General features: G+C 38.8%; 2 protein-coding genes across 2 annotated transcripts; one reads left to right on the top strand and one right to left on the bottom strand.

Annotated features, from left to right (window-relative positions):
- Positions 1-421: 421 nt before the first annotated feature.
- On the bottom strand, positions 422-6475 carry LOC121782782 (protein PSK SIMULATOR 1-like). The gene is made up of 13 exons (XM_042180730.1): positions 6208-6475; positions 5138-5664; positions 4635-4960; positions 4441-4533; positions 4253-4343; positions 3400-3493; positions 2942-3039; positions 2688-2757; positions 2419-2513; positions 2187-2303; positions 2014-2090; positions 1459-1503; positions 422-1373 (listed from the first exon to the last, which is right to left on the bottom strand). Exons 2-13 carry the CDS (start codon positions 5444-5446, stop codon positions 872-874), a joined length of 1917 nt encoding a protein of 638 aa, XP_042036664.1. The 5' UTR covers positions 5447-5664; positions 6208-6475; the 3' UTR covers positions 422-871.
- A 4957-nt stretch (positions 6476-11432) lies between these two features.
- On the top strand, positions 11433-13448 carry LOC121782711 (protein WHAT'S THIS FACTOR 9, mitochondrial-like). Its single transcript, XM_042180659.1, has one exon. The coding sequence runs from the start codon at positions 11468-11470 to the stop codon at positions 13307-13309; it is 1842 nt and encodes a 613-aa protein (XP_042036593.1). The 5' UTR covers positions 11433-11467; the 3' UTR covers positions 13310-13448.
- The last annotated feature ends 514 nt before the right edge of the window (positions 13449-13962 follow it).

Raw genomic sequence — 13962 nt, 5'->3', positions numbered from 1 at the left:
AACTTTGGACTCTTTTTATTTATGTACCCCACAATCCACTAACTCTACTTTCATTACTTTTTCTCTTCCTCTCTCTTACCTTACTCATTTTTCTTTTCCTCTCTTTTACTTTACCAATTTTTCTCACTTACTTTACCAATGTCATTTCAAATGTTTCTATTTTTAAAAAACGGAGGGAGTATGTTTTTAAAAAAATTGTCTAAAATTGAAGGGACGGAGTAATTTTAAGAATTTCATATACAAAAAAAATACTATCTTATACTGTATCAAAATAAACATATTTTTTGGAAAAAAAAGTAAATTCACTAGATATATATTTTAATAACTCTATTTAAATAAAAGTATCTATTCTTAGAAATTTTGATATATTTATAATATTCTATTTTTGGGACCACACCAATCACCATACTTTGTAAAACGATTCAAATAAAAATTTCCGCTCAATACTCTACCAGTGATAAAATTACGGTTCCACCCCTACACAATAGAGAATGCTGCCTTGCATCACAACACCAGATTAGTTTAGAAGGGCAGAAATGGAACTCATCAACAATAGGCTTAAACAAGTTTACCTCATTCTGTACACATACTGATGGAAACTACACTCACTTGTAACTGAACTGACACAAACTCCGGCTAAACGTCGTCGGAGCTTGCCCCTTTTTCTCGATCTTGATCGCACGGGGAAAACCAGTATACCTAAGAAACGACTCTCCATGTACAACACGCGCTGCAACGGCTCTTCCTCCCCACCCGGTGCGGCTTTCTGAGGGGACGAGCTCGTGTGCAGCGGAAACGACGCGAAACTGCAAACTAGAGACGAGCGTGCACGGGGAAAATGTATCACGAAAGTGTGCCTTGAGGCTTCAATTCAAATTGTGTCGACTCTGTCGATCATGTCCAACGCCTTGATCCGGTCGATGTCGAAATTAATGATCGGGACCGAGGACGGCCTTCGAATCGGGAAGGGATCCCTCTCCCTCGTGGTTTCGTGTGTTGGAGAATGGCTGTTGCTCTTGGTTAGCCTGTGGTGCTTGGAAAGACTGGTTCTTGATTTGCTGAATTCTTGGCTCTTGCTTATCCCGGGAGTCAGCTTCCGCTTGCTGACGTCTCGGAGCATCTCCTGGTCCTCGACCGACAGCGTTGAGGAGGGCGAGCTCGATATCGGACTCGACAGATGGAGCGTCTTCTGGTTAGGGGACCTGATCGGGGATTTGAGCCCACCGTTTGCAGCCCTTGATCGGCTGATGAGGTGATGCAGCCATAGTACCAAATCAAGAATGTAAGCTTCCGTTTTCTCCTTGTCCGCGTGATAAAGGGTTTCGATACGGAGCAAATCCGTCTGGCCGGCTAGTTTGTTGTTCATCTCGGATCTGAATAACACGAGGTGTATATAGTCAATCACGACGAAAGCATTTGAAATCTTCGAAAGATAAGCGTCGTTAGAGATGGCCTTACCCGGTATTCGCCCATTCACCAACCCAACCAAAGCCATGGTGAGCCCTGTTTCCGAACATGGCGCATAGTCAACGTACGAATCGAAAAACAAAATCAAAAGGACTGCCAGATGCTCTATTAGATGACAATTAAGGTCAATATCACTTTCTAACCCTTATGTATGCATGTTTTTTTACAAAACGTCGTGCATTTTTTGGGAAATGTGATACACGTTTCTACACGGACATCCGAGAGCCAACACAGCGTCAGTAATGAAAAAACGAGCTCGTCCTATATTTGAAAGTGAAGTCAATCTATTGGATTCAAATTGTGTCATTACTGAAAGTATGAGACATTCGGGCTAGGAAGCGATATTTATTCTACAAACTAATGGCAGGTTAAGTTTCAAGAAATGACGGTAGAGAACGAGGCGAGGAGAGCTATAAGCCAGTTTTAAGATGTAAAGTAACCAAGTAATCGTATACGTTCGTCTTAAGACTCTTAACACAACGTCAAATACAAGGGAAAAAATTGGGACGCAGAGAAGTTTATTAAACGAGAGGATGGTAGTTTTACTTTGTTGTATTGGTGGCCATAGGCACCAGCCATTGGAGAGTTTTCTCCATTTCTTCTTTGATTTGTGGGACAGAAAACTGCAGAAAGAACACAAATGCGTGAAGATCACATGTAGGCGTTCGGAACAAAACAATCACTGTTTCGAAGCAAAAAAAGAAAAGAAGAAAAAATACCTCTTCTTTGAGTTGAAAAGATTGCAGTCTAGAACGCAAAGCACACTTTATAGTTGGTGGCAGTCCTTGGTATAGAGCGTCTCTCGTACTTGGTGGCACCGATCCTGATCTAGTGACCTAATTGAAAATTGCAGGCGTTGTTCAAAATGTAGGCACAAATTGAGCAAGAGAAACAAGTAGCATCACTACAAGAGAACTAGAACGATAGAGGAAGAATGATGAACGGACTCACGAGTGTATCAATCTGCGTTATGATATTCGCATAATGGAGTGCAAGTCCAGCGGATCCTAACTTCTGATGACGGTCTTTTGTCGGCTTGTATCCATCTTTAACAGTAATTCAATAAAACAAGTGTTATAATCTACTCCTATAATTAGACATAAATTTAAGGGAATATGTGAAAGACACAAATTGAAGCTCAGGAACTGACATAAATGACAACGCAAAACACAAGCAGTAAGCATTTCAATGCATATATGATTTCGAGGTTTGTGCATTACCACTGGAACCAAATGCAGAATGGATTTCCAAATGTAGATAATGAACGATGTCCACGAGCTTCTCCATCACCTTAATTTAACATAAATAAAGAATAAAGAAATCAGTTTGGTATGTAAAGAATGGTTGTAGTATCCAAAAAATTGTGCCATATTGGTTACATATAAGGCGAGTTGCTGAAAAAAGTAAAGCTTCGTTTCTCGTGTATAGAATGCATTTTGAGCTTATATAAGAGAAAATAGTTTGGAATTGCAACCTCCTCCAATATCTTGGACCATAGAGACTTCTTTTTCAAATTCTTCACATGCTTCTTTTGACTCTTCAGCTCTGCACGTAGAATCGCGAGGCTGTCGCCTTCATGGGGAAGGAGAACAATTTCAGAAGGAAAATACAGAAATAGAAGAAAAGCTAAATAGAAGGCTGTGATTAGTAGTAAAATATGGAAACAAGAACAAGGCTCAGAAAATTTGACGAGCATATATAAGCATATCAACTTGACGAGACCATCAACGAGAAAATTTGCCATCTGCTGACATTGCCAACACTATACCCAAACGGTTGTCATTTTAATTTGCAAAAAGGCCGACTAAATTTTAAAATCAGGAAAAATCCACTTAATCTCTTCATTTTATATCTAAATTCCCATGTACACTATAAAACTACATTTTCGGGTTTCAAAGATGTAAGATGTGATTGTAAATGTATCATAAATACCTCTGTGTGCAGCATTCGAGTTATCCTCTTCTTGAGCTTTGCGCCGACAGTCTTGTTCGAATCTATCTAATGCATGCATTTCATGGTATAGTTCCTGCATGACACATTAGACGAACATTTAGAAGCTCACGATACCACTACAGTAGTCTAAATCTCTAACAAGTAATTCAGCAATTTCTCAGGCCTAAGGTAGAATGTTAGCACTAATTATGTCTACTGGGATGATGTTCTAACGCTCTGCTGTAAGTGTGCTCAAAATAATACACGGATATCCACCTTAGAATTACCCGGTGGCTAAACAATGAAACTGGACTATTCAAAAGTGATATTGACAATAGTTTATCAGTTTATGTAAATGTACAAACATGATCAAGTAACATTTCTGTTGGGAAAAGCAAAACGACAAAACCGGAACATACAACAAAACATTTAAATTTTCAAAATAGTTGCAAAGAAAGTGATTTTACCGGGCGGAAATGTAGATATAAAAACACAAATTTTGGATTATATCAACAGAGACAGAAATATCTCTCCTTTATATCTAAAACACAATACAATACAATACAGTACTTTATTCTTCACTTGGTTCTCCTCAAACTCAAGACAACATCACCAGTAGATATCATATTTATGGGGATATTAGCTTCTTTTTAAGTTTAGAAGCCTTGAAACATTTCACTGGAATGACTTTCAAGCCATAGTCTATCATAAATCTATTATCAATGATTCCATCCACAATTATCATCCAAATTCCAAATGTAGATAAGAGGAAGTTGCATAGGCCGTGCACGAGACATTGTGTTAAAAGGGAGAAGTAAAAAGTAAAGTGACTGGCTGTGATAATATAACTTACAGCAGTGTTCTGAACCAACACCATCAAATATTGAATCACACTTTCTGCTTCTTCTTTCAATAGCTTATGAGGTGTGAGTTCTGACTCCAACCTAAACGCATAGAAATGAACTAAATATTATATTGAAACTCAGTTGTTGTGTTAACAAAGATACGAACAACAAACTGAGAAAGGGTATCTGCAGTTACTTCTCGAAGTAACGGTCCAAGTTGTGCCACTGAGGATCCTTGCACCGATTCCCAAAGCGAATGACCTCTCCAGAGAAAACTTTCAATTCATCCCTGATTATATTGAGAGAATTAGCACATTCGTGGAAAACATATCAGATAACATACACATGGTTAAAATGAGTATATCATATAACTGTTTTCAATATTTACACCTCTTGTCGGCTGCAGCAATTCCTAATAGTTCGTCCATATCCCTTGATGTTAGACGTTGTATGCCCTCAGAAGGGAGCACCACCTCCTTCAAATGTCTTATATTCTCTTCCGCAAGTGAACTCATCAGATTGGCACCTTTAACAATGGTATTCGCCACTTCAAAAGCCAATATCGATATTTTGATTCCTTTTGTAGCTATCCCAGATGCAAAACCACTGCTAAGATTCAAATTAGTCATGCTACTACCAAGAGTATCCAACACATCAACTGCTTTCCCCAGGCCGGCATGGCCTGCTCTTCCCAGAAGTGTACTCATTTCTGAAACCTGAGAGTAATACAAAAGATTAGTTATTTATCAGGTATTTTAAAGAATAAGCACACCATAATATTTTCAATACCATAGAATGTAAATTCGCGATTCAAGTTTTGACATGATAGAGCAAATATAATCGACAGATTGAACAAGATAACAAAGAGTTATAGTTTCTATTAAAGCACATACCTTTGTCAATGCAACCTGCTTTGTTCTCGTTGATCTAGATTTATCAGACAACGCCCTAGACAACCGAGGTATTCCGTCATTGATATCATCCATGTTTGTTCCATGTGGAGTAGAACTCGGAAAGGAAAATGGTTCCCTCGGTTGCTTATCCATAACTTCCACATCCCTCGGAATGTTCTCTTCTCGGATATCCAGTCCACGGGATTGATAAACTAACCCAGGGCCGTAACTGAAGTGACCATTAACATGAGGAAGTGCACCACCCAGAGTAGTCTCATCAGTGGCCCTTCTCGAGCAAAGCCCACCCATTGTGTCCGTAATGATTACAACCCTATTCGGCACTAATCATCTAAGCAATCCTCAAACACAAATCAAAGCAAAGCATCCCCCATCTCCCACTAGCCAACAGCTGAGGATACACTACTTACAACCAATTTCACAGTGAAAGTTCAGCCCCGAATTACACTCACTCCCAACGATATAGCCGGACCAAAATCTCTCACGACTACAACCGGAACAAGCTCAAACTGCAAGAAATGGGAATACAGAGCAAAATGTCACAACTTTAAGAACACTCAGCTAAGGAGATAAGGCTAAATTATTCAGGCAATGCACGAACCAGTAAAGCTATATGATCTCAGAACAAAAAAAAAATTGTCCCACAATTTTTTTTTAAAAAAAGTATTAGATGTAAGTCAAACAAATGAAGCCAATCATTAGCATACTCGAAACTAGAGCGTCTAAAGGTAAACCAAATGAAAAATCAAACCACAATTGAGAAATAAACCATATACAAGCATAAAAATCCAATCTTGAGCTCATCAAATCAACCCAAGAAACCCTATATAAGTTACAGAATCAAAGTTACAAATACAGGGAACTTTCCCAAGAGCTATAAAGGAAGATAAAGATGATGACTTGGATCTAACAGAAGAACAAAAAAAAGATTCTTGCCCGCGTCTCTTTCTACTCCACGATGAATCCAACGCATAAACAAGTCAGGCAAACAAAAGGCTGTAATGATGAATAAAAAAAATTGTAGAAAAGGGGAAAAACAGAAGATGAATTACAATTGATTGTAGAATAAGTTGAAAATGAACAGCTTGAAATTAAAGGTGTTCAAGATTGAACAAAGGTGAAAGAAATGATTTTTATGGTGTCCCAATCTTCAAAGAGGCTCCCAAGTGTTGCTCTTGGTGGTGTGAAGTAGTGATACTGACTGATTGCTGCGGAGTTTCTGCTACGAACCAAAATGACCCAAAATTCATGATTGAAGAACTAGGTCAGGGAGTATAGAGAAACCTCACTCTCACACTCTCTCTCTCTAGTCAAAACTCAAAAATCAACGAGTTAAAATTGCATAGTGGTTGTTAGAGTAAAATTTCAGTCAAGAATAACCGCAAATTTCCAATTTTTTACTCCCACAATTTTCTAACAAAAATGGAGTTTATTTTTCTACCCATGATACTTTACTGTTCTTCCAGTTTTTTTTTTATTACTGGTTTTAATGTTTTTAACAAACAATTAGAAGGTGTATCTATGCAATTTTATTAATTTATAAATATAAATAATAGAGTGGTCAATGTCTAACTCAAAGTTTTATATTCTGAGTCTATAGCGCGGCAGCCTTTTAAAAAGTTGTTACTATGATTTAAATAGAGGTGAATATTTGAATTACTAGGCGATCATTCTCTGAGGTCAAATATCTCGTATGCGAGCTCATCGTGTAGCATTATTTGAAAATTTGTTATAGAAATAAATATTCAACTTACTATTTAAAAGATAAATAAAATACTATCTTGAAATTGATTGGATTGGTAAAATTTACTAAATTGTTGAGTAATTATTTTGCAAATTTCATGGCTTTTTTACTTAGGGCATCCGCAATAGGCGGACGATGGCACGCCCGATGGCGCGCATCGTCCGCGCCATCCATCGTCCGCACTCATTGCGGGTGCGCGCCATAGGGCGAGGACAATAGTCGCGCCCTATACTTCGGTCGCAAAGGATAGCGCAGACGATGGCCATCGTCCGCCCCATTGCGGCTGTCGCGGACGATGGTCATCGTCTGCGCCATCGTCCGCCCCATTATGGAGGTCGCGGACGATCAACCGCGGACGATGGCACGCGGTTTCGTTTTTTTATAAATACCGTTCATTTGTAACATTTCATTTCACTCGATTTCATTTTCGAAACTTACAATTACATAATTACTACGATGGCAAGGACGATGTTGCAGACGCACAGGGCCCTCAAGAAGTGTACCGACCCCGACGAAGCCGAATATCTCCGGGCGTTACTCGATGAGCTGCGTCGGAAGTTGGGAATTGGTCCGACTTAGTTTTTTTTTATTAGTTCAATGATGTAACTTTTTTTTATTAAAACTTCGCCGTTTGTTATTTAGACCGTTTTTTATTTACTCGTTACTTGTTACAAAACAATAAAAATGATGATGTGGCGCGCCATAGGGCGCACCTTAGGGCGCCCCACTGCAGGTGGGGAGGTAGGAGGATAAAACTGCTGACGTGGCGCGCCTTAGGGCGCCCCATTGCTAATGCTCTTAGAGAATAACCTTATGTTCTTTGACCTTTGTGTTGCCTTTTTTCTGCAAAATAAAATGGGATTAGAGATGGCAGAGCATTTATATATGAGTGAAAAAGTTCAATTTTAAGTGTACATCAAAATTACAAGATGATGTAGAAAATGATTATTTCCTTTTGTTTATAGTCTACTTGTAGTAGGATATTCTGATGCATTAATTTCATGATTGTAATAGACTTTCTCACGACAAAATAAAAGCAACCAAATAAAAGAAAAAGAATAAACCATCACAAAGTCTCTGTCTTAACCGAGAAGATGCCCACAAAAATTAAATCAAAGATCAAAATTTTTGACCCTTTCTTTGAGTTATTGACTTATTGCACGTCCCTAGACCACTAAAAAGTCTAAAATCAAGAAAATGATCGATTATTGAGAATTTTAAGCCTTCAAATAACATAAAACAAAAACTTGATTTTCATAACTTTTATTATTTAAAATGGTTGATATTGACTCTTCATTACCCCATTTACCCTATGGACCGATCTAGGTTGGGTTCGATAGGGTTGACCGACTTCCCTGTCGGTCCGTGAATGCCACTGGAAATTTAGATACAACGGCGTCCGACCCAACGACATTTCACCTCTCCATTGATCCTTTTTTGTCTTTTCAATTGTGTAATTTCATAATTCAGATTGCTACGAAAAGAAAAAAAATGTTTCCTTTGCCTAAACGACGACAAGCGAAGGCAACAAGTCAGCGACAACCTTCTTCAACTCGAATGGATCCATGGTGACTCAATAAATACAATCTAGCGCAACCAATTAACGTGCACTTCATAAGTCATTTTTCAACGAATAATTATATGTTTAGATTTTATTTGTTGGTGGTCAAGAATAATTTTTCAAATGGCCTAACGATTTTCAAATTTGGGGCAACCTCGGATAACAACATTAAATTCCTCGAAATTTAAAGTGCAGGGATCTTATCATCTCATTCTCAAGAATCTCGAAATGGTGCCTCATATTTTTTCAAGATTCTATGCTTAATATTTTTGGCACATCAATCCATCACAATGGGAAGCACTAGAGATCTATTCATCCCTAAAGTCATTGAACACCAATCTTTCTTGATTTGATGAAATACAAAATCTTGAATAGTTAAATTAATGTAATGATCAAGAATTAGCATACAATGAACTGACTGATATTCAAGAATTCGATTAGAGTAACAAATAATAAGAGGGAACAACTTTGTGCATGGCTGTTAAATTGGCGTAAAATTATTAAATTAAAATAATAAACATGTATACCTTAACTACCGAACCATCAATCTTAATCGAATTGGAAGATCTCGTTGTGGAGCTTACTGTGATCAAAACAAAATGAAATTCAGTCATTTATATATTGGTAAATTAGAAGTGCAAACATAAAAGAATTACTATGAATTAATTAATATAACTTCGATGCTAGATGAGAGAAAGGGAGAGAACCGTGATAATAATTAATTGGTTACTACCAATATTTCAAGAAATATGGCTTAAAGTTTAGGTAAAAGTATCACCAATTGTGAATCGTTGAAAATTATTCCTAAAGAATGAGAGATGACAAAAAAACAAAATAAAGTGACTAATAAAATGGACTTTTTAGAACCATGAATCCATGATAGTGCTTGAATTCTTTCTCTAGCTTGCTTGTTTAGTGGTTTGGTGAGAATTTAATGGAGTGCTAAGAACTCTCTTTGTATACACATTCCAATAGGAAATGCAAGAATTTGAATAATTTACAAATCTAATTTTCATCAGATTGAGTGAATCACCAATTGTATACACAATCCAATAGAAAATGCAAGGATTTGAATAATTTACAAATCTAGTTTTCATCAGATCTGATCGAATCACCAATTGCACAAGTTAATACTATTATTTTATTTGAAGCATTTAATATAATATAATAAAATATAATATAATAGTATAATATAATAAAGTTATATTACGTGCATTTGATTTTGTTTGTAAGATTTCAATTTAAATTTTAAAAGTTGTTTTATTTTGCGGGAGAATTCACCGCATTTGCAAAGTTGATGCAATCATGATGACGGGAAAATGAGAATGTGCTTGATTTTGTTTTTAATTAATCTTAATAATTAGTTGATATTTTTTTTGCACTCTATAAATATTCGAATATGAATAATATTGATCATTTAAAAATGAGTTACCAATATAACGCACTAGTTAGGCATGCACAAACCGACCCGGCCCGGCGGTTAACCGCCGGTTCGGGCCCGCCGGTTCATGAACCGGAACCGTGCCCGGAACCGGCGGGTTGAACCGGCAGAAGGGTTGAAGGGTCGGAAGGGCCGGTTCAGGTTCGGCAATATATTGAACCTGAACCGGCGGTTCAAAACCGGCGGTTCGAACCGCCGGTTCAAAGGGTTAAATAGTGTTTCGTAGGTTAGGGGTTCGTAGGGTTCGCGTAGGGGTTTAGTACAACCATTGGAACCGGCGGTTCGCGGGGTAAACCGCCGGTTTGAGGGGTAAACCGCCGGTTTGTCGGGGTAAACCGCCGGTTCGGGAGCCGGTTTCTGACGGTTCCGGCAACTTTTCAGAGGCTAGGCGGTAGGGTCAGTGTGTAGGCCTGCAAAACCGGTCAGAAACCGTCGGTTTTCGGTCAGAAACCGGCGGTTTTCTGACGGAAACCGTGGACAACCCGCCGGTTTAGGGTTGAACCGCCATATGTTTTTGTATATGCAAAAACAATTACATAATTGTATTGTTATATACTCTAGTCGATGAAGTATATTTCTCTATACGGCTAAATGAGGGAAACTTTTGACAATTTTACTATATTTGTTGATTGTTAGACGAAACTCAACATTTAAAGTTGAATTGCTAAAGATGTCCTTAATTTAGTTATGTAGAAAGATCTTCTTCGCCGGTTAAGAGTATATATATAATACACTTATACGTTTAAGAACTTCAACATCGTTTCTTGTCATTTGTAATTAGTTCTTCACTAGTAGTCTCATTTGTATTTAAATTTTGTTTAAGACTTCAAGACCGCCATATGTTTTCAATTTGTAATTGTTGTAACTTGTAACGTGTAATTTGTAAACATGCAATTTCAATAAAATTGCAACTTTATCCGTATTTTTTTCAATTTTATTTACTCACATTTCATAAAAAAACAAACTTGAAAAGTGTAATGTAAGTTGATTAAAATTGAAAAGTTGAAAAATGCAAAAAAAAAAAAAAAAAAATTCGTCGAACCGTCGAACCGGCCCGGAACCAGCGGTTCAAGCCGAAAACCGGCGGTTTTGAACCGCCCCGTAACCCGCCGGTTTTTTGAACCGGAACCGGAACCGCCGGGAGCTAGGCGGGCCGGTTCAGGTTCATACATTCCCCGACCCTTGAACCGCCGGTTCATGACCCTGAACCGGCGGTTTTCGACCCTTGTGCATGCCTAGCACTAGTAATCATTAACCAATTATATAGTACTCATGTAACTTTAATTTAGCTATATCAGTTTTGGTTTTGACGATAAATTTTAAATTTCATAAAAAATTTCAAAATTCGAGCGAAAGTTATTATTATTAGAAATCAATTACCCAATAAAAATTTCAAAATTCGAGCGAAAGTTATTATTATTAGAAATCAATTACCCAATAAAAATTTCAAAATTCGAGCGAAAGTTATTATTATTAGAAATCAATTACCCAAGAGGTAATTTAGTTTTAACTTTATTCGTAATCACAAAACACGCGAAACAGCTAAAACCCTAAACCCAAACACTGATGAATTTCCTCTCCGGCGCTCGCTCCTCCCACCTCCGCCGCCACCGCCGTCGCCACTTCCTCCAACTCCGCAGCCTATACGACGGCGTATCCGCCTTGAAATGGCCTCGTGACCGCGGCCTCGACCACGCAGTGGTGCGCGACAAGCTCCTCAAGCCCCTCCTCAATCTCAAAAACCTCATCATTTCCGAGCCTTCGAAATCGATTCCGCTCACGCTCATCACCGAATCGAAGGAAGCCATAGGAATCCCATTTCGCCCAATTGAATTCATCCGGAAATATCCTTCAATTTTCGAGGAATTCCAGCCGGGGTCCCTCAACATCCAGCCCCACATCAAGCTAACCCCTAATTTAATTTCTCTCAGCTCCGAGGAAACCCTGCATTACCAGAGTGTGAATTACAAGCAAGACGTCGCGAGCCGCCTCTTGAAGCTGTTGATGGTGAGTAGGATCAATAAAATTCCGATCTCTGTGTTGGAGCGATTGAAATGGGAGCTGGGTTTGCCTCTAGACTATGAGAAGGCTTTGATTCCCGAATTTCCGGATTACTTTAGAGTGATTGGTGGTGATGGTGATTTGGGGGAAAATGGGAAAGTGCTTGAGTTGGTATGCTGGAGTGATGAGTTTGCTATTTCGGAGGTGGAGAAAAAGAGGGGAAAGAGTGGAAAGATTGAGTTTTTGCTGCAGTTTTCGAAGGAGTTTGAGATGGATAAGAAGTATAAGAAGTGGTTGGATGAGTGGCAGAAGTTGCCATATGTATCGCCCTATCAGAATGCTATGCATTTGGGGTCGAAGACGGATGAGTCGGATAAATGGGTGGTGGCAGTTTTACACGAGGTGCTTAATCTGTTTGTTGGGAAGAAGGCAGAGAAGGAGAATCTGCTTTATTTGGGAGAGTATATGGGGCTGAGACCGAGCTTCAAGCGCGCGTTTTTGGAGCATCCGGGGATTTTTTATGTGTCGAGTAAGATTGGGACGCATACTGTGGTTTTAAGGGAGGCTTATAAGAGGGGGATGTTGATTGAGAGACATCCTTTGATGGGTATGAGGTCGAAGTATATTCAGCTGATGAATGTAGTGAAGGATGATAATAAAGCGAAGAATGCACAGCAAAAGAGAGGTGCTGATGTTAAGAAAAGTGAAGTGGGGGATGCTGAGGGAGTGGAGGAAGATGGTGATGTAACGTATGATGAGAGTGATGACGATGACGAGGTTGGAAATGCGGGTAAAAGAGGGAGGCAGGAAGTTGAGGGAAGAGTCTCGGAAAGGAGGAATACTAGAGATGCTGTTAGGACAGTAGGAAGTGACAATGAGGAAATTGTATTGGAAAGTTCAACAAGGTCTTCGCGGAGAAGAAACGCTCGTGGTGGTGAAATGCGTGACTCCTCCTCTGACGATGAGAGTGATGATTGTGAGGAGGGCGATGTGGTTGTAACTGTGGCTAAAAGAGTGAGGCATGAGAGGAAGGGCAGAGATTTCGAAAGAAGGGATGCTGGAAGTGTGGGAAGGAGGAATAACGGAAGAGGCGCTGAAGAAAATTCGTTGAGAAGGTCGACTAGGAGAACAAATGGCCGAGATCATGATGATGGTGATGAGAGAAATGTGACTAATAGAGGGAGGCATGAAATGAATGGTAGAGATTTCGAAAGGAGGAACACTAGTGGTGAGGGAAGGAGGACATATGGAAGAGGCGCGGAAAAGAATATGTCAAAATTTTCAACAAGGTCTTTCAGGAGAGCAGATTCTCGAGATGATGATTCTAATACTCGCAGAAGGTTTACGAGGAAATCAAATTTCTCTGGAAATGGGGCTCGCTCTGAGACAGGGCGGAGATCCACATAGCGGAAACTCAAACTGAGCAGCCTCATGTATTTGGTTTGCTTTTGCATTACAGTTTATGATTATTTGCAACCTTCAACAGAGCTATTCACTTGAGTTGCCTGGTTATTCTTGTTGGCTTGAAGCAAAACAGTTGTTATTAGTTATTGTGTCGTTTTTACTCATTTTATGTGGGCTGCGGGATGACGAATAATTTGATATCAACTACTTCATTCAATCTAACAAAGGAAACTAATTGCTTATTGATTTTGTGCTAATTGTGCATATATGCTTCTGTCTTGGTTGATTCATGTAGGTGTAGAAGATTAGAAATTGAACCATAATCCATAATGTATTCCTTAGGTTTATCATTTACTTCAGTTTCTTGGATCTTGTTGACTAGCATTCCACAGCATAGGAACAGAGTTATCTAGAGATTGGTTAAGCCTTAGCTGCAGTTTCATTGTGGTAAAACACATAACTTAGAATCTTGTCTGTATTTCCATACACATTTGGATTTTGGCATTATAAACTGCATGTTTGATTACTTGTTAGAAACTGTTGAGATCAGATACTAAGCCCACAATATTTTAAAGAAAACACCACAATATACGTGGGATAGAAAAGCCCACCTCAACAGCTTAGTACATTCCTTAATCAAATGTCTCGTCCAACCT

Source organism: Salvia splendens, chromosome 20 (genome assembly GCF_004379255.2).
Source record: "Salvia splendens isolate huo1 chromosome 20, SspV2, whole genome shotgun sequence".
Classification (NCBI taxonomy): Eukaryota; Viridiplantae; Streptophyta; class Magnoliopsida; order Lamiales; family Lamiaceae; genus Salvia; species Salvia splendens.
The sequence above is the reverse complement of the archived record's forward strand: the minus strand, read 5'-3'. Positions and strand labels throughout refer to the sequence as shown.